At 39.8% G+C, this 27530-nt stretch overlaps 2 protein-coding genes across 6 annotated transcripts in view; both read left to right on the plus strand.

The window, feature by feature from the left end:
* Nucleotides 1–27530, plus strand: part of LOC109091650 (E3 ubiquitin-protein ligase TRIM39-like) — a 203195-nt gene that overhangs the window by 158486 nt on the left and 17179 nt on the right. The gene's annotated exons all lie outside the window — the stretch shown is intronic.
* LOC109107913 (ERO1-like protein beta) lies at nucleotides 520–25540 on the plus strand. Of its 4 annotated transcripts, none has more exons than XR_006161186.1 (7): nucleotides 520–580; nucleotides 1253–1322; nucleotides 1775–1861; nucleotides 1947–2080; nucleotides 2701–2748; nucleotides 13137–13256; nucleotides 25121–25540. XR_006161186.1 is itself a non-coding variant. In XM_042766951.1 (6 exons), the coding sequence occupies exons 2-6, from the start codon at nucleotides 1263–1265 to the stop codon at nucleotides 13138–13140; spliced, it is 330 nt and encodes a 109-aa protein (XP_042622885.1). In that variant the 5' UTR covers nucleotides 520–580; nucleotides 1253–1262; the 3' UTR covers nucleotides 13141–13702. The 4 variants fall into 4 exon arrangements, 2 of the variants coding, with proteins under 2 accessions (XP_042622885.1, XP_042622883.1); XR_006161185.1 differs by having other exon boundaries at nucleotides 25130–25540; XM_042766951.1 differs by lacking the exon at nucleotides 25121–25540 and having other exon boundaries at nucleotides 2704–2748; nucleotides 13137–13702.

Raw genomic sequence — 27530 nt, forward strand, 5'->3', positions numbered from 1 at the left:
GAAGTCCACGTATTTAAATTAAAACCCAAGTATGTTGAGAGATTCTGAGAAAGTCACTACTCAAAATTGGCTAGTTCCATAATGATTAGTTTCATTTCAAAAAGTTAAAAATGGTATATTTTATAGGTTAATGATCTGTCAAATATAATAATTAATAGGTTTCATCCTTTATATTCAAAAGTTTTTTGGTAAAACTTTATGGTATATTTCATATGTAGATTTCCACAGTATTCTAACTGCGTAGTCAGCTGAGTCTGTTTTTGCATATTAAGCTGAACTGCACGTATTGTTCTTTTTTTTGTATCAATATTTCTTAGAATTATCAGTATGATACTTTGAATCTAAAAGAGGAAGAAGTCCAAAAATCGAGACATTGACTAGACTATTTTTAAAGGTCAGGTGTTATTAGTGATAGCCAGATGACTACTTATGTCTGGACAACAGTATATAAGATAGACTCTGCAAAATAGAATAGGGTTTGACTTTCTGAGACTCTGGTCTCTCTATCTTTTCAGCTCACTTCCTCTTCTTTGGCTTCACTCGACAACTCCTCTTAGACTCAGACTTAGAACTCTTACAGGTTTTTTATTCAAATTCAGTACCTTGAAATTCAGATACTTTGATATTTTAATATTTTAATACTTAATATTTTGGAACTTTTGATTCGAACAGAATAATTGATTATGTTTTAATTACAATTGTATTAATGTTTTGATTAATACTGGTTGGGTTCAATCCATCATAATAGTTATTAAAAATGTACTAACATTGGATTTACATTTTCTATATTTGAAGGTTGTTATTATTATCAAGAACTTTATTTCCAAGTTATGATTTGTGGTTTCTGTTCTCTATATTCTCTTTAATAAATTTACATATTATTACACCTTGACCGTCTGAATTGGATTAAATTTTGCATCAATATATAAATATATATATATATATATATATATATACACACACACACACACACACACACACACACACACACACACACACACACACACACACAAATTTGTTTTTTAATTATACCTCTAGAAATGGCAAGATTTAATATATTTGTTCCTTTTTTTTTTTTACAATGACATGACATCAGCTTATACACTAACCATTTTCTTAATATATTATTATTATACACGTTTTATTAGCTTATATCCCCCAAGAATAAATACTCACAAAGAACAGATATATAAATTAATTAAAATAAATATTTAATGATCCAGAAAAGATAATTTGTGTTGTGTTTGTGCAGAGCGTTCCCCATGCACTTTGACGAGAGCTCCATGTTTGCTGGACATAAAATAGAGTCAAAGACACTAAAGGTGAGTTGAGCGTGACAGATGCATTCTGGGCCGCTTTACAGAACAGAAACACTCATCTGGGGAACACGGGTTAGTTTCGTTATGATGAATCCATCTTCATTTAATCTCCGTGATCATCTGCAGGTGCCAGTTATGATTTGACTGCATGCATATGAAATTCACAACAGATACCTCCACAAATGGCTTTAACTGTGTGTCACTGGATTAACTAGAAGCTAGTCAATTAAGGCAGAAACATGCCATAATACTTCTGTAATGCAGGGTTTCTCGGCCCTCCAAAAGTCTTCCTGCAGAAGCCCTTCAGAAAAACACCAAATATTCAGTGTGAAATAAATGTGAAAAGGTCTATATTACAGATGAGTGATAAATAAGAGGGATTGATGCTGTTAGATTATAGAAGCAAGCTTGTTTTTCTTGAAAAGAGTTGATTTGAGCTTCATGTCCGTGTTCAGGAGGAGTTCAGGCTTCACTTTAAGAACATCTCTCGGGTCATGGACTGCGTCGGCTGCAGTAAGTGCCGGCTCTGGGGAACCTTACAGGTAAAAGCAGAAGCTGTTTGTCTGAAACGGAAGTGTTTTAATGTGAGGGGAGATTGAAGTGAGCTGCGTGCTGCTGTCCCTTCAGACTCAGGGTCTGGGAACGGCTCTCAGGATCCTGTTCTCTGAGAAAGAGATCGAGAAGCTTCCAGAAAACAGTCCGTCCAAAGGCTTCCAGCTCACGCGGCAGGAGATCGTGGCTCTGCTCAACGGATTCGCCAGGTAACGGCGTTCTACAAATGTATTGTAAAGAAAATACACTACTGATTTTATTTTGTATATAATAAATATTTTACATAACAGGTTCGACTCTAAAATTGCTATAAAGTTTAAGCCTTTGTTTAAATAAGTTATGTTTCGAATTTGAAGTTGATATGATTCAAAAAACAGAGCTTTCTGTGAGATTTTATTTAGAGTGTTATACCACAATCAGCCACCGGGTGACACCCAAACTCCATTGATTTTTTTAAAATGCATTTTTCTGTAACATATGTTGAAACTTCTGTCATTATGGCTTTTATCACAAAATAACCACTAAATATGGAGTCCTGAGACTCAGAGATTTTCATTGATATGTTTTTTTTTTTGTCAAGATTATAAGAAGTTTTGATTGTAAAGACTGTAACTCATGACACTTGACTCCGCCCACTAAGGGGGAGGAGACCGGCAACATATTTTAAAGTACCATTTCCATGGTAATGCAATGTTCGATTTCAACATAGGTAAAAAAAAAAATAGGATAATACCCTTTATTGATTAATATTCAAAAGAGAGCTCTGAAATTCCAGCTTCTGATCTTAGTTTTTGTCTCTCTCTCTCTCTCTCTCTCTCTCTCTCTCCAGCAGTATAAAAGAGCTGCACAACTTCCGGACTCTGCTGAAGGATCAGAGGTAACATCTCGGTTACGTATGTAACCACGGTTCCCTGAATAGGGAACGAGATGCTGCGGTGACGTCACCGTATGGGAACACCTTCGGTGTCACAAACGACACAAACCCTATACCATCTCGCCAATCTTATTGGCCAAATAGCGCTTGGCACTGCCCTACGCATGCGTACGCATCGTATACCCGGGTGCCGCGCGCTATTTCGCTCAGATTTCATGAACTGAAGAGAAGAACGCTATCAGGTATGGAACGGCCGGGACCGCAGCATCTCGTTCCCTATTCAGGGAACCGTGGTTACATACGTAACCGAGATGTTCCCTTTCATAGGTCACTTCGATGCTGCGGTGACGTCACCGTATGGGGAACCCTATACCATTATGCCTGACGTACCTGATAGTTGGGATCCAAGGAAGCATCTGCTCAAGCGGAGAGAACCCGGGAGCCAGGAGCCGTCCTTACATCCAAACTGTAAAACTTGATAAAAGTGTTCGGTGAGGACCATCCTGCCGCAGCACAGATATCAGCCATAGAAGATCCACTGAGGACAGCCTGAGAGGAAGCAACTGCTCTAGTGGAATGAGCTCTGACTCCTAGAGGCGAAGCGAGACCGCGCGCCTCATAGGCTAAAGATATTGCCTCCACCAACCAATGGGGACATGCGTTGCTTCGTGACAGCATGGCCTCTATTCTTGTGTCCAAAACAGACAAACAGCTGGCGGACTCACACCATGGGGCTGTTCGATCGACATAAGTCTTGAGCGCTCTGACAGGGCAAAGACTTAGATCTCCTGATCCTGTCTCAGCAGGGGGTAAAGCCTCCAGGACCACCTGCTGAAAATGAAAGGGGTTCGAAGCGACTTTAGGGACATAATTAGGCCTCGGTCGCAGCAATACCTTCACAAAGCCCGGTGTAAAGTCCATGCACGACGGCGAAACAGAAAGAGCCTGTAAATCCCCAACTCTCTTGAGGGAGGATAAAGCCATAAGAACTGTCTTCAAGGTCAGGATTTTATCCGGTATGGTTTCCAAGGGCTCAAACGGATGTCCTGATAGACCTTGCAGCACAATAGATAAATACCATGAAGGAACTCGCACAGGGCGGAAAGGGCCTCAGCCGTCGCGCACCTTGTAAAAAGTGAGAGACCAGCGGATGGCGGCCCACTGAAGCACCATCTATATATATGTGGTTAGCTGAAATGGCTGCCACGTAAACTTTCAAAGTTGCTGGCGTTACTCCATCAGAGAAACGATCTTGAAGGAACTCCAGTACTGAAGCCACTGGGCAGTAAACTGGATCCATACTACAAAAACCACACGAGGTCGTAAACAGCTTCCATTTGAAAGCATATAAGCGTCTCGTAGATGCTGCTCTGGAATTCATTATAGTCTCGGAGGTTTCCGCAGAAAGATCGGGACATATTAACTCACTCCGCTCAGAGGCCACGCCCACAGTTTCCACAGATCTGGCCTTGGGTGCCAAATCATCCCTCGTGCTTGCGATAGTAAGTCCTGTCTGAGGGGAATCTCCCATGGAGAGCCCGCTACTAGACTGACCAGTTCCACAAACCACGGCTGTGTGGGCCACCACGGAGCCACCAGCAGCAGCTGCTCCACTCTGTCCAGCCGTATTCTGGACAACACCGCTGGAATTAGACGAATTGGAGGAAAAGCATATAACGCTCCGAAGTTCAAACGTCCGGGGACATGAACCGCTCGGATCGACAGAAATCTGTTCTGAGACCAAAGAAGAATACTCCTCGCCAGCCTCCACAGGGGGCGAGAGCGTAACCCTCCTTGATGATTCAGGTATGACACAACCGCCATGTTGTCTGACCTGAGTAGTACATGACGGCCGGTCAGCAGATTTGAGAAATACTGGAGAGCTAGAAAAACTGCCAGTAGTTCCAACCTGTTTATGTGCCAACCGCGTTGTGTCGCCGTCCACACTCCATGAGCTGGGTGCCCTTGACAAACAGCTCCCCAATCGGTCAAAGACGCGTCCGTCGTGACAGTCTCTCGGGAAGCACAAATCCCCAGCCAAACTACGGCTAGAAGAAACTCGGTTAACATCCACTGTTTTATTGACATAACACACCTCCGTGTCACCGAAATCGTACGATGCGGAAAACAACGGGGTGAAATGTTCTGATCTTTCGTCCACCACTGAAATGGGCGCATGTGAAGTAAGCCCAGACGGATTACAGGGGATGCCGCTGCCATCAGACCTAACAGCCTGAGGCACAGACTCACCGTCACTGTGCGACCTACTTTGAAGTGACGCACGCATGACGTGAGAGACTGAATGCGCGGGAGAGATAGTCTGGCTGTCATCGCGCGAGAGTCCAAGTCTATTCCCAGAAAGGTTATCCGTTGAGAGGGGATTAATACACTCTTCTGGAAATTCGTTGATAAGCCCAGGCTGCTTAGATGACTAAGCACTAAATCTCGGTGAGAGAGTGCTTGAGTCTGTGATTTAGCTAGCACCAGCCAATCGTCCAAGTAATTCAACACACGAACGCCCTGGAGCCGCAACGGGGCCAGAGCTGCGTCCGTGCATTTCGAAAAAGTTCGGGGAGCTAGGGCTAAGCCGAAAGGAAGAACACGGTATTGATACGCTTTGCCCTCTAAAGCGAATCTGAGGAACTTCGTGTGTCTCTTGATGATCTGAATATGAAAATATGCATCCTTCAGATCGATCGTGACAAACCAAGTGTTTGGTTGAATCTGAGACAAAATGGACTTTACCGTTAACATCTTGAATTTGCTCGTCCTGAGTGCAAGATTCAAACGGCGTAGATCCAATATGGGTCGCAAACCGCCCCCTTTTTTTGGTACAACAAAATAGCGGCTGTGAAAACACGGTTTCACAACCGTGGGAAGAATTCCGCAGAAAGGAGGCGGGCCTTTTCGAAACTGAATGGTGTATCCGAGACGAATCGTGCATAACACCCATTGTGAAATGCCGGGCAAGCGTTCCCACGCGGCCCGAAATAGCGTCAGTGGTTTCAAGGTTTCCGCCTTTTTAAACGTTTTCATACGCGTTAACATGCCCGAATACGTAAAGCTCGCGGCGTCCGTAAGCCGGGGAAGCGCGTGCGTCAAATTCGTTGCGTCTCGTTGTGTATAATCCTGAAGCGTGTCCACGGCAGGAGTTAATCCAACAAGATGAACATCGGGCTCTGCCGCTAGCGAAAAAGCGGCGGCTGTGTGAGCCTTCATAAACGGGCCATCTTTGCCAGACCCTTGGAACGTTCCTCGGATTCTGAAGGCTGAATCGCGCAGAGTGTCTGAGGAAATGCCTGACATGGTTGCTCGATGCAATGCTGCTTGAAGCGCCTTTTGCGGCGAGACAGTCAATGTTAGAGCGTGGGGACTGCAGTGAGAGGGTTGGATGCGCGAAAATGGTCCAACAGCGCTCTCTAGTGGAGGGCACAGTCCCTGGCAAGCAGCGAGAATATCAGGAGCTGCTATTAGGAGCCCGAGAACGAGAGGCATTAGCCGTTGAGCTCAGGTCCAATCTTTTCCGCTGTCGCTGGCGAGCGCCATAGGCGAAGGCTCTTCTCGTGAGGCAGCCCGTTGGCGGTTTGAAGAGGTTGAATGAGACCGCGCGGGCGCCTGCCGCCGTTCAATCTCCCTGGGTCTGCGTGGAATCAGCTGGCGGAAAGCGGCTGATTGCTGTTTCGCTGCCCTAAATTTATCCACCACCGACGTAACTGCCTCTCCAAACAAACCGTCTTTAGAAACGGGTGCGTCCATGAGAAATGGATTTATCCTTTTCCTTGATATCGGTGAGATTAAGCCAAAGGTGGCGCTCAACCGAAATCAAACCAGCCATGGAACGGCCCACTGCCCGAGCAGTATGTTTGGTAGCGCGTAGCGCCAAATCTGTTGCTCGCCGCAGCTCTTTCACAGCCTCGGGTGTGATGCCCTCCCCCTCGTCGAGATCCTTTAAAAGCTCTGCTTGGTAGGCCTGGAGGACCGCCATAGAGTGGAGCGATGCGGCCGCCTGGCCAGCAGCCATGTAAGATTTCCCGACGAGGCTAGACGTGACTCGACACGCCTTCGAAGGAAGGAGGGGGCGAGACTTCCATGCCGTGGCCGAATTAGGCGCGAGATGTTCACCGAGAGTCTCTTCCACCGGAGGCATCGCTGCATAGCCACGGTTCGCCATATCAGAAATGGTGGCGAAATCCGCGGCCGCAGCGTTCGTGATGCGCGCCAAGTAGGGCTGCTTCCAGGACCTCGAAACCTCTTGGTGGAGGTCCGGGAAAAAAGGAAGGGGCCTACGGGGCTGCGCAGGAGCACGACTAGTTAAAAAACGGTCGTCCAGCTTCGATGAAGGTTGGGCCTCGGCCTTCTCAACCTCCCAATCCAGTCCCAACTTACCCACCGCACGAGAAACCACATCCAACAGCTCGCTTCTCCTGTCCGCTAGGAGGGAGAGGGCTGTCCGTATCGGCCATGAAGTCCTCAGACTCCGAGGCCGCGGTGGATAATACGTCGTCGTCATACTGCCCACAACCGAAGGAGATAGCATCGTATGCCTCCGGGGTGGGCTGTAAACCCCCATCCGAGAAAACGATGGGTTCGACGAAGCTGGTTTCCTGCACTCGGGTAGGGGAGAGCGAGCGATGTGGAGAAAACTCCAGCGCCGCGCTGTCGTCGTAAGTCAGGTCGCACATGTCTCCCCAAGCCATCGCCTCATGCGGTGCCTCGGCAGCCGCACAAGCGACACGGCGGGGGTTGGACACGGGGGCGACCTTGGAAAACACTTCTACCCTCGAGCGCAGTACTTTAAGTCGGCAGGCCATCACAATGGGGACAAGAGGAAAGGCCACTAAGCGCAGACTGCGCGTGATGTAATCCCAAAAAGACTACGCACCTTTCGTGAGTGTCTCCCTTCGTGATGAACCTGGTACACGGTTCCTTGCACTTCCGAAAGCTCATCGTGTCCGCAAAGAGGAGTTAGCACTGCTCGAAGAAAACCGCTATGAACGTGAGATGATTCCAGGGCACAGATGATTCTCTTTCCTGAAGGAAATGAAATCTGAGCGAAATAGCGCGCGGCACCCGGGTTTACGATGCGTACGCATGCGTAAGGCGGTGCCAAGCGCTATTTGGCCAATAGGATTGGCGAGATGGTATAGGGCTTCAGACATTCGTCACACCGAGAGGTGTTCCCATACGGTGACGTCACCGCAGCATCGAAGTGACCTATGAAAGGGAAGCAAATGAGTCCAGGACACGAACGCAACGCCTTTAATTACGCGTTCCCTCCAGTAGAAACCTAATGCGTTAAAACAGTGTTTTTAATTAATAAAAAATAAAATTAAACGCGTTGTGTTCGTATTCAGGACTAATCTGCTCGTCTGTGCTTCATTAGTAATGTGTTTACTGAGTTTGTTCTTTTAAAAACACATCTGTCGATCATCTGACGGCTGCTGGTTTTACTCCTGAGTTTATTCTGCGGTGATTTCAGCTGGGGATGCTTTCAAAACAACGCCAAGAGCAGAAGCCCACAGAAGGAGCCTGTTTACGGAGAGACTCCGGACGGCCAGGACCAAAGCTGCTTGTGCCACGCGAGTTTATTTGACTGCCATGAATAAAACACACGTTATTAATGTTAATATTTCTGTTTCTGACTCCGTTGCCATAGTATTTCTGGCACGTTCTACTGTCGCGCGGGTGTGACGTCATCACGTCCGCAGTTCGTTGCGGGTTTCTGCGCCATTTAAGCGCTTTTCTGTTAAAAGTTTATGTTCCTAAATATTGCATATTCTCGTCTGTATTTTGATTTAAAACTGTCTGTGTGGCTGTCAGTGATCCTGGCTCATTAATCAACATAGATCACAAACATTATGCTCAGATATTTAAGTTTTTTTCCCTGCTGCTTGATTTCTTCTAAGTTATTTAAAAGTTATTTATTATTAATTCAATTCAGTTTATTTGCCAGACTCATGTCCAAAAGCCACGCAAGACAGGACAGATAAAAACAAACAAAACAAACAAACAAACAAACAGTAAGAAAAAAGCAAATACAATAATTAAAATACATACAGACATTTCAGCCAATGCACTCTCAGTCTGGATGTGTACCTGTAGCAGCTCACTAAGGGATTTGAGAGTGCCACCATGATACTGTTAGTAGACTCATCCAGACGCTGCATAAATTTAAACATCAAATTTCTTAAAAGTGCTTTCAGTGTGGTTACTCCTACAGATACAAACATCTGACTAGCACTCCCTCCTCTGGGAACCTTGAGTAAATTTCTCATTGCATCATTGTAGGCAACTTGTAACTTCTGCATGCTAGATTTTTTGTAAGAAAACCACAGATGGGCTGTATAGAGTGGTGTACAGTAAGCTTTGAACAGAGCCACTTTAACTCGAGTAGAACAGTAACTAAACTTACGTGCTATGGTGTTTGCCTGTGCATATAACTTATAACACTGTCTGTATATGTCATCATCATCATTCATATCATCTGCAATACAATGCCCAAGGTATTTAATCTTTTTGCAGACCTCAAGACAATTATTGGCTAGCGTGAACACAGGAAAATTAAGCAATTTATCCTGTTTCGTACTGGATATTAAAACAGCACTTTTTATTTTTTTATCAATTTTTATATCAAATTCCACCCCATAATCAGAGCATATATTAAGAAGCTCCTGCTGCCCAACACTACTCGGACTAAAAGTAACAAGGTCATCTGCATACATAAGATGATTCACCAGCTTGCCACCAAAGTCATACAGCCAGTGTTGCAACCATTAAGTAGTCTCCCTTGACAGTTCATCCATATATAAATTTAAACATCTAAAGACTCACCTTCCTCCCTCTGCCTAACACCATTGGACACTCTAAAGGGGGCAGATATGCAACCCCCCCATTTGATATGCATCTGCTGGTAGGCATACCAATAAGGCAAGAACCTGGTAGGCATACCAATAGCAAGAACAATATCTACCCAGGGACTCCCCTTTGCTTTAGCTTAGTAAAAAGCTGTTTGTGATTCACTCGATCAAATGCTTTGGAGGCATCAATAAAACACATGAGAATAGTGGAATTTTTAGACTTATACAAATTCACTATTTCCTTGAGAGCATAAATACACATGTGTGTGCCATGGTTTGGCTTAAATCCAAACTGATTATCCAGGGAAGAGATATACCCACTCACTCTAACAAGGAGGATTCTTTCCATTACCTTGGATAAAATACTGGCCAATGCTATAGGTCTATAACTATCCAGGCAGCCAACTTTTCCAGCTTTGTCCTTAATAACTGGGACAAGCAGAATAGATAACATTGAATCTGGAATATGCCATGGATCAACAAACCAGTAATGTTGATTGCTAAGAGGGAAGCAAGCCTAAGACTGGCATTTTTCAGATGCTCTGCAGTTATTGAATCCATACCACATGCTTTATTGTTAGGTAATTTCCATATGGCACCAAATACCTCATGTGTCAGAATACTTATTGATTCATTACTGATAGCAGAGTCCTCCACATGTGGATCATGTTTTAAACAATTAAAGAGGGAGCTATAGTGCTGTCTCCATATTTCAACAACATTATCTTCTCCGGAGACTCCTTCAACAGTACAAGGAAGGGAAGATTTACAGTTATTGAGGGACCTCACCTCCTTCCAAAAGTCAGTAATATTGTTGCTCATCATTTTACTGGCCATAGAGTCAGCCCTCATGGCTTGCTCATTTCTAGATATAAAACGAACAGCATACTTATATCTGGCATTGGCAAGCTTTTTATTCTCAAGCTCAGGGCCCTGCCTAGGTCTCCCAGTGTGATATGGTGCTACATGCTCATTCCATCCTGGTCTAATATTATAGGCCCTGTTTCTCCTGTGTTTTTGAAGAGGTTTACCACCCTCCAACAGAGCAGCCACAACATCATCATACATGACACATAGATTACTCTTGTGCTCCTCAATCTGACAGTTGACATCCTTACACATAATAGCTTCTCTGGGCAGATAAACATTACTTAGATAATGGTCTGTATAAGTATAATAAGCCAAAAGATCCTCTTCAGAAAGAGTTGACCAGTCTAATTTAGTACTCACATTACCACTGATAGCATTGTTGTTGCTCATTGCAGATGGTAATTCTTCAATGTTAATTGTGAGGGCCAAAGGTATATGATCTATTATTGTGACCCCATACTTAATACCCATATTCTCTATGGCTGCATGCCCATCAGCTGTACTAAAACAATGGTCAAGCCATGAGGTTGAGTGCCAGGCTTCACTTATGTATGCATAACTGTCTGCAGGCAACAGTACTCTACTTGATAGAGCGAAGTTATTATCTTCACTGAAGCAGATCAGATGCTTAGCAAATAATGAGTTACTGTCATTGATATCAGCATTCATATCCCCAACAACATATACACTGCAGATGCTATTGTCTTGAATAAAAGCATTTATAAAAGCCAGTCTATTTAGATATTCAACCTCATTCTCACTAGGCTCATATGGAGTATAAACATTTAAAATGACAAAATTATTACATTTATAAGTATATTGTATACCAATACACCATTCAACATCAAGCTTGATCGGTTTTATCACAGCATCAAGCTTTTTATCCCAGAGCACAGCCACCCCACCTGGGATTCTGCCTCTGACTATAGCCTTGCTAAGATCAGTCGTCGACTCTCCCACTCCAAGAAAGATTTCATTAAGAGTGTTCAGTTTCTCTAAATCTTGTTTAGCAATAAAAGTCTCTTGCAAACATAAAATGTCACATTCGGCGAGCAAACTGTCCACCACAGAACGTCAAGCTTTATCCCCTGCACTCTGTCCCAGGAGCAGGCCACGGCAGTTGTAAGACAGTATCCGAATTGACATTTTCATGCCGACGGGTCAACACCAGAGTGCCCATTTGCCTCCCTTTCGGACGGCACACGACAAAAACCAACAACACTGGCCTTACGTGGCTCATAATAACGCCTTATTAGAGCTCCTTCTGGCCAGAGCTCAGGAGTGTACATTTCACCAATATCATTACATTCAGCAGTCACTTTAAAAGAGCCAACCCTGCTACGTGCATTATCTATTTTTTGACAGGTGACCACTCTGTTAAGTTTACTTCTAAGATAATCAGCAAGTGTGTCAGCATCAAGTTCTGGAGAAAGTTTTGTTGTAAAAACACTCACTATTTTGGTCTTCACAGTTTTAATAGTACTCATGGTTCCAGTGCCGATGATGGAAGCTGGGCCAGATCTTTTACGTCCCGCGGTAGTCGCATGCCCACCCAAGGCTGTAGCAACAAACTTTGTCTTCTGCCGAGCCCGGCCGTTTCTCGCAACTTTACTCCAACTTGGAGAACCAGTGGAAGACACTGACCCAGCAGGATCCTTCCCCATGGCTGCATCCACCGCGACAGTCCCATCGCGTCTGCACTGCACCGGTTCAGGACAGCGCGCAAATGCGTCTCCCATTATGTGCAGATCCGCCAAGCCTTCAACTCCCTGCTCCACAGCCATCGCATGTTCGCCACCTCGCACCCCCGGCGTCGGCTCCTTAGCGTTCCCCGGGCCATGGTGAAAGGCCTTCTTTGATCCTGGGGAGATCCCAGCAGCAGCAACACGGGTTGCCAGATCTACACTCCAGAACAGATACCCGGTGGTTGATTTCCACAGCTTCAGCACGAACTTGTTCACAAACACCCGTCTGGAGCTGGGTTATGTGTTTTAGAGCTCCCACTTCCGCACAAAGCTGCTCCATTCTCCGAAGCAAACAGGAGACATCTAGACTCGAGAATGTTACCGGAGGGAGCTCATCCAAGTAATAGGAAACAAATCTAGGGATATTAGACCCACATTCATTCAGTACTTTAAGGCAGAGTTTTATGTTGTTGGCGTCTCTGTGCTGCCCTTTGTATGCAACACATCTCTGCGAGGTTCCCGGACAGAGCTCAAACAAAACTTTCTTGGAGGTTTCAATTGCCTCAGAGAATTTTATTAGAATCTATTAGAATTTCTTTATTTATTCATTCATTTATTTAGCTGCTTGATTTCTTATGTATTTTAAGTTATTTACTATTTTAATTTAATTTTATTTTGTTGCTGCATTGTTCTGTTTTTATAAATTAAAGATTTAAATCGTTTTAATTTTTTAAAAGAAATCAATTAAAAAATCCAGATAAGTGTAGGCTTTACCGGCTTGTACTAATTTAATCCGTTTTAATTATTAATTTGAGGTCAGTTTCAAACACCTGATCAGCAGTAATAGTCGAACACAAAGCTACTGTTTATTTCACATGAATGGGTGGATAATGGAGATATAATTAGTTTTGGGCTTTTATCAAATGTGTGATAACTGTTATTGTTTCTGTTAATTAAATATCCGTTCTGTGTCCTGCAGTTAACGGGGGTCTTGGACGACTGTTTCTGTTACATCGAGAGCATTGACGTCTTCAACAACTTCAAAATTTATCCTCACATTCGCAAGCTCACAGACAGAGACTTCTTCCGATACTACAAGGTGAATTTATGCTTCAGCCCTCAGAGACTTTATATGAATTGAAAGCAAGATGATTGTGCACAGAAAGAGATGAATGACTGCATCTTTACACAGTCTTACGGTCTGATGAATGAATACGAGGGGCTTGTATTCGTAGTCATGGTTATGGAGACGTGGCATGATGTCAGAGCTGCTTACTGACGCGTACAGACTAATATCTCAAATAGAGACTTGAATACGCGGATATGAAATGGTCAATCAGTTACTGATGAAGATTCGTGCACTTAAACACCTAGTAAAGTAAAAAAAAAAAAAACACACCCAACAAATTAAATACTTGACTTTTTTCTGTCCTTTTAATGTTGTTGCTGTTGTTATTATTATCTGTTAATATTTATATATATTTTTAGCCATTCTTCTCAATGCTCAGAATAATACTAAATGGATTATATTTATTCTACATTGTATTTTATTATTTATATTTATATTATTAATATTTTAATATATGTGTTTTATTTTATATGATTTATTATAATGGAATTTATTAACAAAATGTATTTATTTTATTTTAGATTATTTATACTTTTTTTAGCTATTTTACTCAATACTAAGAGTAATATTAAATATTTATTCTTTATTGTATTTTATATTGTGTATATTTCTATTATATTATAAAAATATTTATCCAACCAAAACGTTGGTTTTTTTTTGTTACAGTAGGTGGCCAACCAAAACGGTGGTTCTACCGCCGCGTCTGTAAAGTGCATTTGCAGCTTTTGACCGCTGAGTGGCGCTTTAATCACACATTAAGTTATCAAACAAGCGCATCAAAGCACATTTTCGCAAAAAGACGTCAGCTTTGCCTCACATGTGTTACGGGAAAATGAAAGAAATTTAATATTCACAGATGAAAGTTTGGTACTTATTAAGTTATGTGCGTTTCTTAGAACGAATTCAAGCAGGATAAATGTCAAGCCTATGAGCCTGTGCTTATATTTTCTCTAAGCTACATGGTATTACACCATATTTTAGATTTGACACATTTAACAGGTGTGCAGTATTATTATATTTATATGAATTATGTGTTATATTATTCAAAAGAAATTGTGGTTTTCTTTGCATCGGAGCATTAAAAGTGGTATATTTTAGTGAGCTAGGCTACATGGACTAATATGCAAAAGGTCAATATTCTCATATATTAGGCCTATATTTTAATTTATATTTTAAAATTCCTTTAATATAACAACATGCATTTTTTTTTATTCGTAACCTGTCCTTTAATTTTATAGATAACATATTGGGGAAAAATATATTTGTCTGTACACTGATTAAGAAATTGTTCATGTTAAAACGTCCTCACAGTAAACTCAAGTTCCTCGTCATGATAATCAACAAAATGCACACGATTAAAAAAAGGCTCATTAATTGACACTTCATGAGTTAAAGGGGGCCGTTCTACTGTCGCGCGGGTGTGACGTCCGATCACGTCGCAGTTTTCGTTGCGGGTTTCTGCGCCGTTAAGTGCTTTTCTGTTAAAAGTTTACGTTCCTAAATATTGAATATTCTTGTCTATATTTTGATTTAAAACTGTCTGTGTGGCTGTCAGTGATCCTGGCTAGTTAATCAACATAGATCACAAACATTATGCTCAGATATTTAAGTTTCAAATTTATTTAAGTACTTATTTGTGGCACATTTTATACAGTTTTTATTACATGTATTATATTCACGTATAAAAAACTGACACAGAGCATGAATGTTGTAATTAAAAATAATAAAGTAAAGAAAGGATGCAGTATAAATGGACGAAAGTTTAAAATACGTTTGAAAGCAAACCGTCTGTTATTCACCGTGGTGTTCTCCCATTGGTCCGCTTGATGCGCTGACGTCCGCGGGATTATGGGGTTTGTAGTCTTTAATCCCTCCCTCCGTCGTTCAGTACAGCGCTGAGCGCGCCGGTGAAGAACTACAGCGCGCCGCGTGTGGGCGTGTCCGCATGTGACGTCTCTTTGTTTGGAGGCGGGGCGTCGCGGTCGAACTTCCACGCGGTAGTTGGTTGAGTTTGACAGCTTGTGATCCCAGAGGAGCGTAATCTCACCGATCCAGTCCTGCATCAAGCTGCTAGAAACCGCAAGAACACTTTGACTTCAAACAGAGTCTGCGTTTGTAAAGGGATGTCTGGGAACACATGCAGTTTTTGGGAGGCGTCTGTGTTTGCTCTGGGACTTTTTGGACGTTTACATTCAAAGCAGGTGGGAGTTTGCGTGGAGGCTATTTATAACCAACAACTACATTTTCCTGCTGCTTGATTTCTTCTGTGTTTTTAAGTTATTTATTATTAGAATTTATTTATTCATTCATTTATTTAGCTGCTTGATTTCTTATGTATTTTAAGTTATTCAATCTGCTTGGTGTGGCATTGAGCTCTGGTTAAATGGGGAGGGGCGGAGGAACTGTGCATATATTTAAGGGGGATTAGCACGGACTGATTTAAGTGATGCACCAAACTCATGCGGTGAAGACGCAACATGGCGCTGGGAATAAATTGGATCGTAAGCGCTCCCGGTAACCAGAGCAGCCTGGGTGTAAAATGGGTGTTTTAAAGATTGCCTCGGTTTTGATTTAATTTGTCCTAATTTTTGGTTGAATAATTGGGTTATTTAGAATTGATTTGTTCTTGAGTTGTTTGGTTTTTTTCTTTAAGAGATTGCTGTTTGTGTCATGCCTTCCTGAGGAAGGTGGATGTTTAAACTAGATTTTAGAGCCTTTGTGATCAATAAAAGGAGTATTTATTAGGACCTTTGTGGTTCCTGGTGATTAATGAAAGCACCCACACACAACAGAATTTTGGCGACGAGGATGGGAACCCTAATTTAGGTGTACTTTTATTTTTTTTCTTTCTTTTTTTGTTGTTGTTTTTTTTTTTTTTAGGACAAATTAAATCAAAACCTTGGTGAAGACGGAGGCGATTGTCAAATAAAGCCCAAGGACTACGGCACAGAGGATCATAATGGAGGAGCTCCAGGATCAGCTGCAGATCTAAAGAGGAGACTAGCGCGGGAGAAGGAGAGAGAAAGATAGACTGGCTATTGAGAATGAGAAACTGTTAAGGGGTGCTGTAATGGACAGTGGGGACTGTGTGCGGCAAGGGAGGAAGCACAACAAAGGTAGAGGTGGTTTATGTTCCCAGAGAGAAGAGATGTAAAGTTTATACTGGTAAAGCTTCAAGTGTACCTCTGAGTGATTGGATTGAGGGACCTGAAGAGTGTGTTCAAGGCCCGTAACTTTACCGACCTTTTACACAGATCAGGCAGTTTGATTTGATTTACATTTGGGAAACATCTAGAGGGGTGAGGCAAAACAGGAAATTAAGTATAGATCTAGAAGAAACACGTCCAGGCCAGAGGGAATTTTTGAAAGCTTTGCTTGAAGTATTTGGAAGTGCTCAATCATTTACTGCATTACAGAGACAGTTTTTTGAAAGGCAACAAGGGGGAAAACTGAAACTCTAATTGAGTTCTCGCATGCATTAATGGCTTTGTTAAAAAGAACTAAAAAGCTGTAACCCAAAAGGTGTATCGGCGGAGGATGTAATGCTTCGGGATCAGTTTGCAGAGAACCGTGAGAATAAGGAACTGTGTAGAGAGCTAAAAAGAATGATTAGACAGAAACCAAGTTTAACATTCCTTGATGTCCGCAAAAGAAGCTGTTGAGTGGGGCTACTGACGGGGTGAGGGTTTCTGAAAACCTCGTTTGGGTCTGAGAACTTCAGTACTATAGATAGTGAAGCAGTGATTGCAAAACAGAGCCCTGATCCAATGTTAGTAGAGCTGTTTGGTATGGTGAAAAGTCAACCAAAAGCAATTAAGTGATTTAACTGAGAAAATGTCCAAATTGCAAGTATTTAATAGGCAACAGCAGGGAGTGCCACGAAGATTGTATTCCTTTGATCCCTCAGGACAGCCTATTGTTTCAAGTGTCAGAAAGTGGGACATATTGGGCGTTATTGTAGTGAGATTGTGAACCCCAGTCAAGTATGGGGGGCAGCAGAGACACCTTGCAGATGATGTCTCCAATCCCCAAGCCCAAAAGTCTGGCCCGTTAAAACTAACACCCTTTGCTGCGGAGAGCCACACAGTAAGCGAGGGGTCACCTGGCTCTATGGTTCAAGGAACTAGCCCAGAAATCTATAAACAATTGGTGGGTCAATGTCCAGTCACTGTTGTGAAGAAGGGGGGTGTTGAAATAAATAGTTTGATTGACACTGGCTCTATGGTTTCCATGATAACTGAGAGTTGTTTTAAACGGCACATTGTTGGAAAGGATGTAGACGTATGAAGGATTGTGGTTGGCTGGTGTTTAAAAGCAGCAAATGGCCTTGAGATCCCATATGTGGGTTATCCTGGAACTAGATATTAAATATCCTTGACCAAATTCTTCCAAAACAGGGGGGGTTGGTGGTGAAAAGACACATTTGATACAGAGACAAGGGAAAGGAAGAAACAGGTTCCTGGGTTAATTGGTATGAATGTAATTCAAAATTGTCATGAGCTTTTGAAGCAACAATTTGGGTCTCAATATTCGAAAAGTCCTATGATGCAGCAATGTGAAGCTTCTTTGAAACAGGCATTGGAAATCTGTCAATTGTACGATACACAAAATCAGTCCGTGCTAATCCCCCTTAAATATATGCACAGTTCCTCCGCCCCTCCCCATTTAACCAGAGCTCAATGCCACATTGGTTTGCTCTGTATTTTAAGTTTATTTACTATTTGAATTTATTTTATTTATTTTATTTATTCGCTTATTTATTTAGCTGCTTGGCTTCCTTTCTAATAGAACCTTTCGAGTTCAAATAGGAACCACTTTATCACATGAACATATACAAGAACTAGGTGTTCCACTCGGTTACACTTTTTAGTGTCAAAATGCAACAGTATAATCAAGGTTATAGAACCTCATATTTTTCGTAGCTTTTATGTCGATGACTTGTGTATAGGCTACAGAAGAAAAAATATGAACGTAATTGAGCGTCAACTACAGTTATGCATAAATAAGATAAACGACTAGTCAATTAAAAACGGATTTAAGTTCTCTAGAACAAAGACTGTGTGCATGCACTTTTGTCTTCTCCGTTCTCAACATCCAGAGCTACATATGGAGGGTGAACCTATCAAGATTGTTAAAGAACTCAAATTTCTAGGTTTGATGTTTGTTAATAAACTGAACCTTAAGGAAAAAATGCTCCAAAACTATGGATATTTTAAAAGTATTAACTAAAACAAAATGGGGTGCAGCTAGACCGACATATATTAGACCTTTTGGTTTATGGATTAAACCACATCTAGAGAACTTAAATATCAACTTAGATTGTATAAAACGGCTCTATTATTGCCCTGAAAAGCCAACCATTTTTTGGACTCTGAATCAGCACAAAAAGATAGAAACTCATCCAACTGAATACCAACAGAAATTCTTAGAGCTAAGGTCTTCATTTCCACTACATAAAACTGCATTCACGGATGGATCAAAGACCAATAACAGTGTATCAGCAGCAGCAGTGATAGGAGATCAACAATATGGCATTCGAATTCCGGATCAAGGCTCTATTTTTACAGCTGAGGCTCGAGCATTACTTCTTGATCTAGAAAATATTGAGAAGGAAGGGTCAAGAACGGGACTTTTTAATTGCCTCTGACTCAAGATCATGTCTTCAAGCACTTGAATCTCTAAAAACTGATCATCCCATAATTGTTGAAATCTTAACCAAATTCGATCTTTTAAAGAAAGATAACTTTAATATTATTTTTTGCTGGGTTCCAAGTCACATTGGACTTACTGGAAATGAGAGAGCGGACACGGCTGCCAGGGATGCACTTGACCTGGAAATATCTGACTGTCAAATACCACCTTCTGATTTTAAACCAGTAATTAATTTATATATAACTAATAAGTGGCAGAAAGAATGGGATGGAAATAAAAATAATAAGCTGTATGAAATAAACCCTAGTATGAAAAGAAGTAGCTTCTATAATTTTAAATCAAGACATGATCAAGTTGTCTTCACTAGACTTACCCATGGGTTTTTATTAACAGGCGAAGTTCCTCCTTTATGTCTTTCATGTAAAGTTCCTTTTTACTATGAAGCATATTTTGTTGAATTGTAATTTTTATGATGCTGCTAGAAAACGCTTTTATTCAGAAACATGCTTGCATGGAATATTTGAAAATGTACCACTTAAATGTATTTTAGATTTTCTATCTTATGTTAAGTTGAAATGTTTTATATAATGTAAATTTTATGGATGATACTGAACTTTCTTGCCATGTAAATAGCCATGATGCTAACATGGTGTAAAAAACTCAATAAACAAACAAATTTAGCTGCTTGGTTTGCTCTTTATTTTAAGTTTTTTTTACTGTTTGAATTTATTTATTTTATGTATTTTTGTTGCTGCTTTGTTCTGTGTTAAGTTATTTTAAAGATCTATATTTTTATTTTTTAAAGCTATTTATTATGTAATTTAATTGAGTGTAGGCTTTACAGGCTTGTACTAATTTGATCCGTTTTAATTATTAATTTGAGGTCAGTTTCAAACACCTGATCAGCAGTAAGAGTCGAACACAAAGCTACTGTTTATTTCACATGAATGGGCGCAGGGACGTGCACAGGAATTTTGAGGGGCAGTTGCTCTGACCTAAAAAAAAGGGCACCCCCCCCCAAAAAAAAAAAAAAAACTGACAGGCTATATGAAGGACTGAGAATAACAGGGTCTTTATTAAAATATATATACACAAAGTAAAACACTGAAATACAGCACTCAATCACCTTAACTACTACTAATAATAACATAGAAAAACAACATGACTTTTTTAGTGTTAGTTTTTAGTCTTTTTTTGTAATTTGGGTTATTTGTCAGGGGCAAGATTCAAAAAGGTCAGAAAAAGTATTGTGTAACAAAAACACAACAACACATATGTAAACATTTAGAAAATATTCAAAAAAGTCTCAACACTCCGCAGTAAGTGCAAAACATATGGGCACACATATGTAAACAGTCTCAAAACTCCGCAGCAAGTGCCAAATGTGTAAGTGACGTGTGCCAGTAAAAAAACCTAAAAGAGCCAACAGACTAAAGAAGACATACATGGACCCCATGTGTTCAACCCATTTTTGAGCCACAACAAGACATTTCTGTCAGATTGTCAGGGAGCTTAATCTGAGAAAAGAACATGACAAATAACAAATAAAAAGAAAACTTTAAATACAGCATAATTTTTTTAGTGTGTGTGTGTGCCGTGGGTGTGTGCATGAGTGATGTGCATGGGTGAGAAAAGAGAGAGAGGGCTTTACTTTAGTCAAGCAATAATTTTCTATACAGAATTCACACCCTATACAAATTCCACAGCTGTACAATTTTCACACCCTATACTAAATTTAACCCTATACAATAGCCTACTCATCTGGAATGAAGGAGCAAACATTCAGTGTAAGAGTAAAAAAATGACATAACATTATTTAATATTTATACTACGGGGCCGTTGAATGCTTGAATCTGATTGGCTGACGAACGTTCTGAGGCGTGACATTGGGAAAAGCATGGCGAACGTAGTTCCAGGCAGCTCTCTTGACCGCATTACAGTTCCATATCACTTCGCATAGTAAAACTGTAATAACGGAAATTACAGGACTAACAAAAACAACAACATGACAGACGATTTTTCAAAAGTACACATGACATTTCTCACTAGCGAGGTAATAACAGCGCTGTTTAGAGACGCTGCTGCAGTCTAATTCACACAAGCTCTCTCTCTCTCTCTCTGTGTGTTTGTGTGTGTGTCTCTGTCTCTCTCGCTCTCTTTCTAATAACTTCATTAATAACTGCATTATAATACTATCAACGGCTCAAGCCTCCCTTACCAGCTTTAAAATGACATTGTGAAACCAGCAAAAGAAGCGTTGGATGAGATGCGGAAGAAATAGTCCTACCCACAATAGCGATTAAGTACTACAAAAAACCGAACGAATCCCTTTCTTTAATATATGATCTGATCGATGTCTTGAGGTGTGGTAACCGTGGTATAAAGCGGAATAATTGACTCCGCTTCGAGTCGTGACCGAATCACCACCTCAGGTGTGCATTATTTTTCTAATAATTCAACGGCCCGTCTTCAATTATTCCTTACTTGAATCACAGCTTAAATAGTGTTTTGACATCGACAACCCAAGTGCATTTTACCTCAAACTTGCGTCTAGTTAACTTTCTAAAGTAGCAATCGCTTCTCGGGTCGACATTAACACACTGAACAAATTATATTCAGGATTAAAAATATTTTTATACCACTTTTTAATGTGTGATTGTGTAATGGTTTTCACGAGACACCAACCTTTCGCGAACTTGCTTCCAACACTCGTTCTCATGGAGACGCGGTGTGCACGGAGGGGAGGGCTGTGCGCGTGCGCGCGCGAGTAACGTTATGTGAGAGAGAGCGGCGTGAGTGAGAGACGCAGGGAAATGAAATGCAGCTGAACGTTTGCTCTATGAAAGACATTGACAAAGACGAAAACTAAGGACATTTAATCTATAATTTTATTTTATTTTAGTTAGTTTTGCCAAACACACATTACAGTTTTGGTTAGTTATCATTTTTTTTGTAATCCCTCGTTTTTTATTTTTATTTCAGTTAACACAATTTTTTTTTCCGCAACTAGTTTTCGTTTTTTCGTTCGTTTTCGTTAACGATTATAACCTTACTAATTACTTTTCCGACAACGTTCAGTCGTCTCACCCGACAACCGCGACAATCTCCTTCTAGGGCCGCTCGGCTCAGGTGCCGGTCGCGTGCAGCGCTGCAGCCACGTAAAGAGAGTTTGCCCTTCCCCTACCGACTTTCACTTTCGGACGGGTGCCCGAATATGGAAGTGAGTGAGGCTTTGCGATTTTTTTTATTTATTTATTTGTTTTTTTTATCTAGGCCTGCGTGAAATTCTGCATCCATTGTACGATTTTTTTTTTTTTTTTTTTTTTTACCACCTCGGAAGGGCAACGTGAGTCGAGAAGGGCATATGGGCAGTTGCCCGGGCAACCTGAGCAACCCCCCTGTGCACGTCCCTGAATGGGTGGATAATGGAGATATAATTAGTTTTGGGCTTTTATCAAATGTGTGATAACTGTTATTGTTTCTCTTAATTAAATATCCGTACTGTGTCCTGCAGTTAACGGGGGTCTTGGACGACTGTTTCTGTGACATCGAGAGCATTGACGTCTTCAACAACTTCAGAATTTATCCTCACATTCACAAGCTCACAGAGAGAGACTTCTTCCGATACTACAAGGTGAATTTATGCTTCAGCCCTCAGAGACTTTATATGAATTGAAAGCAAGATGATTGTGCACAGAAAGAGATGAATGACTGCATCTTTACACAGTCTTACGGTCTGATGAATGAATACGAGGGGCTTGTATTCGTAGTCATGGTTGTGGAGACGTGGCATGATGTCAGAGCTGCTTACTGACGCGACGCGTACAGACTAATATCTCAAATAGAGACTTGAATATGCGGATATGAAATGGTCAATCAGTTACTGATGAAGATTCGTGCACTAAAACACCTAGTAAAGTAAAAAAAAAAAAAAAAAAAAAAAAAAAAAAAAAAAACACCCAACAAATTAAACACTTGACTTTTTTCTGTCCTTTTAATGTTGTTGCCGTTGTTATTATTATCTGTTAATATTTATATATATTTTTAGCCATTCTTCTCAATGCTCAGAATAATACTAAATAGATTATATTTATTCTACATTGTATTTTATTATTTATATTTATATTATTAATATTTTAATATATGTGTTTTATTTTATATGATTTATTATAATGGAATTTATTAACAAAATGTATTTATTTTATTTTAGATTATACTTTTTTAGATATTTTACTCAATGCTAAGAGTAATATTAAATATTTATTCTTTATTGTATTTTATATTGTGTATATTTCTATTATATTATAAATATTTTTATTTTATCTGATTTATTATTTTTACATTACATTACCAACCAAAACAAAACTTTCTACCCACCGCCGCGTCTGTAAAGTGCATTTGCAGCTTTTGACCGCTGAGTGGCGCTTTAATCACACATTAAGTTATCAAACAAGCGCATCAAAGCACATTTTCGCAAATAGACGTCAGCTTTGCCTCACCGATGTGTGTTACGGGAAAATGAAAGAAAAGCACTGTAATTAAAATATTTAATATTCACAGATGAAAGTTTGGTACTTATTAAGTTATGTGCGTTTCTTAGAACGAATTCAAGCAGGATAAATGTCAAACCTGTGCCTGAGCCTATGCTTATATTTTCTCTAAGCTACATGGTATTAAACCATATTTTAGATTTGACACATTTAATAGGTGTGCAGCATTATTTATATTATATGAATTATGTGTTATATTATTCAAAAGAAATTGTGGTTTTCTTTGCATCGGAGCATTAAAATTGGTCTATTTTAGTGAGCTAGGCTACATGGATTAATATGCAAAAGGTCAATATTCTCATATATTAGGCCTATATTTTAATTTATATTTTAAAATTCCTTTAATATAACAACATGCATTTTTTTTTATTCGTAACCTGTCCTTTAATTTTATAGATAACATATTGGGGAAAAATATATTTGTCTGTACACTGATTAAGAAATTGTTGCATGTTTTATGAATTATTTCCTTTATTTTAGTAAAACGTGAGGCACTGTATAATTACACTCCCATTATTTAGGCCTAATTAAAACAAGAAACGAATAAATTAAACCTGCACGATTTAACTAAATAATTGAAACTCTAAAGAATGGACGGATTAATAAAACGTCCTCACGATTAAAATCAAGTTCTCTCATTATAATCAACAAAATGCACACGATGGAAAAAAAGAGCTTCATTAATTGACAACTTCAGTGATTTTAAAGGGGGCCTTCTTTACTTGCTTTCATATAATTTAAGTAAAAACATAAAATAAAATTGCAGCCGCATTTAAACGCAGGTGTGTAAAATATCAGAGTGCATGATTTGTGCGCGCGTGTGATGCTGAGTCCAATATGCAGCATTTATTCTTATTTGTCTGCGTTTTTTTATCTCCATTACAAATCTTTTTTGGTTTTATTTTGGATAATTGCATGTCAAAAATAATTTACGTTGTAATGCATATGCAAAATGTGAATTAATATTCATATTCAAGTGTTTGTGCGAAAATTATTAATGCGCATTCATGACAGGGAGGCGCCCTCTCCATCACTTGAATTTCTTCCTGATAATTAAATAACTTAAAATTGTGGTGTCTCACATATATGAGAAATATATCTACAGAAAGCTTGAAATGTCTTTTAAACAAATCAATTCAAAAGGAAAGCATTATGTAATCTGTGAAGGTTGCATTTCTCTCTAAAGCCGCGTCCATGTGGAGAGACAGCACTGTGAATTTATTCTTGCAACCGGCAAGAAAACATTTGTTTATTAATATATATTTAAAATGTCTCCTTTTTCACAATTATTAAGCTACTTCTGCCTGTGCTTTGTGGCAAACTTAATACATGTGTTTGAGCGCGGAATATATTAAGGCTCATTATGGATTATAGATGTAAATTTAATATAAACCTGCGATTAGTTGAATAATGCAACGAATAATAACAAATGAACAACTAGTAACTAGAAAAATCTTACGTGGGGGTAGACCTATTAAATACCCTCTAGACATCTCTGTTAAAGTTTTTAAAGCATTTTATACGCGTTTGCATAAATTCTTCTTTCAGAACGGTCTGTAACGGAGAGATGCCTTAACATTGATTTTTCTTCTGAAACACTGTTATGTGTACCTGTGTGATTTTTATTTTGAGTCCGTATAGGTGGCGTTGTGAGGGAATTCTTACGGCGAGAATCATGTGACGTCATCGGGGATTCCGGATAAAAAGGCTTCGAGACGGCAATGGCGTTCTCTCTCTCTGTTGCTCCGCTTCCCATCCGCAAGCGTCTCTCATCGCCTCTTGGAGGCGGTTTTGATTGTTTTATGTTAGGCTTAGGTTTAACGTATAAATCTGTGTTTTGATGTTTGGTATATTTCTTCCTTTTCAGTAGCGGGTAGTGTATGTATTTTTTTTTTATTAGTTCACGTTTGTTTATTTAGTAAGAGCTGAGCGAGGGAAGCAGATGTCCGGAAGACTCACCTGTTTTTTTTTTATTCCGGTAGTCAGGTAAGAACTTTACTCCGAGAACAGGTGTAGTTAGGGGACTGTTTTCTTAGCTTCCCTACCCGTGAGCTGATTTTCTTTATCATCTATATTATTTTTTTTTACTATAAATATTGTTTGTGAATGTTCGATTTGAATTCTGTTAATTAAATAGAGACGTCTTGGAACTTACATCAGGGGTTGTGATTCTTTTTATATGTTCGGCCTGTGTCCTTTGAATTCACGAGCCTTGAAATGGTTATGGGCCGTAACAAACACAAAAACGAAAATTGAAATAAATTTTATATTTTATGTTTTGAGAATGGCCAACCCTTCTCTGCAGATATTGTTGCTTCTGGTTTGTACATTTTAAATAGGCTACAAAAAAATGATCTCTCCAAAACCTCCAAAATGTTTTATTTCTCAAATCTAAAATAGCCTTTAAAACATGTTCATAGACAGATACTTTACTGATGTCTGGACTCTGTTTGGGATTTAGAAAAACATAAAGAGATGGCTCAATATATATTGGTTATGAATAGGCTACATTCTCATAAGACACTGTGCATATGAAAGACCAAGAGATTCACACATTTATATCAACCCCCACAAACTATACAGAACTACCCCCAAACCCCAGCCCCCTCCAGCTGAACTGAACTCGGTCTGTTTTTGGGCTGTGAGGAGCGGTTTGTTGTCCTGTTACTGGGTTGAAACATGCCTGCACTCACAGCAGCCCTCATCGGATGGCTTTAAGACCAAGCGGAGTCCTCCATCAGCTGCTCCGCTTCACAGCGCGCGGGACTCGCGCAAACTGACCGAACATTTAGCAAGGCAGCAAAACATTCAGTCTGCCTGAAGGAAGACGTATTTCATTGTACGTTAATGCTGTTAAATAGAGAGTTAAATAGAGAGAGAGAGAGAGAGAGAGAGAGAGAGGGAAAAAAACAGTGTAGGCTATTCTTAAACTTGGAGCTCATTATATTGAAGTACAAATCCAAACACCAGAAGCAACCTACACTCTCAGTGTTCTTCCATTGAAAAGTAGGCTATGCATTTTATTTTCACATGCTATAAGGTTGAAATAATATTTTAGTTCAAAACTTTAAGTTCCATTATTAAAAAAAAAATGCCTTATTGGCTAACGTTTCATAGACCTTCAGCTGTTATGCTTTAAAATCCCATGCCATTTGTAATTTCAGTATTTTCACCTCCTAAATCACTAACCTTTAAAGTCACAATTCTATAATGGTCAAATTTACACAGATTTTACTCAGATCAATTTTTTTAAAGACATTATTATTATTATTATTATTATTATTTAGAATAATTGTAGCCTACATAAATAGGTGAAGCAAAACAAATATGACAAATATTCGGACCGTCCCTTATTTTTTCCCTTATTTTCTTAAAGAATAAACACGTATTTTCTACAAGAATAAACATGATAACATATTATTAATTCATAGAAATAAAGCAATTGAAACCTTTTTTTAAAAAAAAAAACAACAACTTGAACTTCAATACTATTAAACTGACTTTAAAATCGCAAGGAGTTTATAAGTTAAAACGGTAAATTGTCATAGTGCATGTTAAATAGCCTAAATGAACTTGTGTTAACAATATAATTAGAACTAACAATATAAATCGATTTTTTTAATGAACAATTCCTGTATAAAATGGGACAGCAACCTTTATATTAAACATTTTTAAATCGTCAACAGCTGAGCAACGCTGGAGGCGGATCTGCACCAGAGCGCATGAAGTGAATGTGCTGCACAAAGTCATTTTCAGATGCAATGAAAAAAAAAAAAAAAATAAAAAAAAAACCTGGATAGCCTAGATTAGGCCCAGACTCTGTTCCTAAGTATATAATAAATATAATTACTTTTAACCCACAGTAACAAATTTTTAACCGATTATTCGCCTATTTTCGTTTGCTGCATGTTTTTTTTTTTTTTTTAAAAATAAATTTTTTGAGAAAAAACATGTATAAGTTGCATTTTAATTGAAATAATAACGGCGCAGGCCTTACGTTTGTGAGATAAGTTCCCCTCAAAATCCTTTAAATAAGTCAGAA

Source organism: Cyprinus carpio, chromosome A11, assembly GCF_018340385.1.
Source record: "Cyprinus carpio isolate SPL01 chromosome A11, ASM1834038v1, whole genome shotgun sequence".
Lineage (NCBI taxonomy): Eukaryota > Metazoa > Chordata > Actinopteri > Cypriniformes > Cyprinidae > Cyprinus > Cyprinus carpio.

Excerpts from the sequence above, each read along its gene's own strand:
- LOC109107913 (XM_042766949.1), top strand. The coding sequence starts at position 1,263 with ATGCACTTTGACGAGAGCTCCATGTTTGCTGGACATAAAATAGAGTCA. Across the intron at positions 1,862-1,946 it reads GGCTCTGGGGAACCTTACAG|ACTCAGGGTCTGGGAACGGC; the intron begins GTAAAAGCAGAA and ends CTGTCCCTTCAG. Across the intron at positions 2,081-2,700 it reads CTGCTCAACGGATTCGCCAG|CAGTATAAAAGAGCTGCACA; the intron begins GTAACGGCGTTC and ends CTCTCTCTCCAG.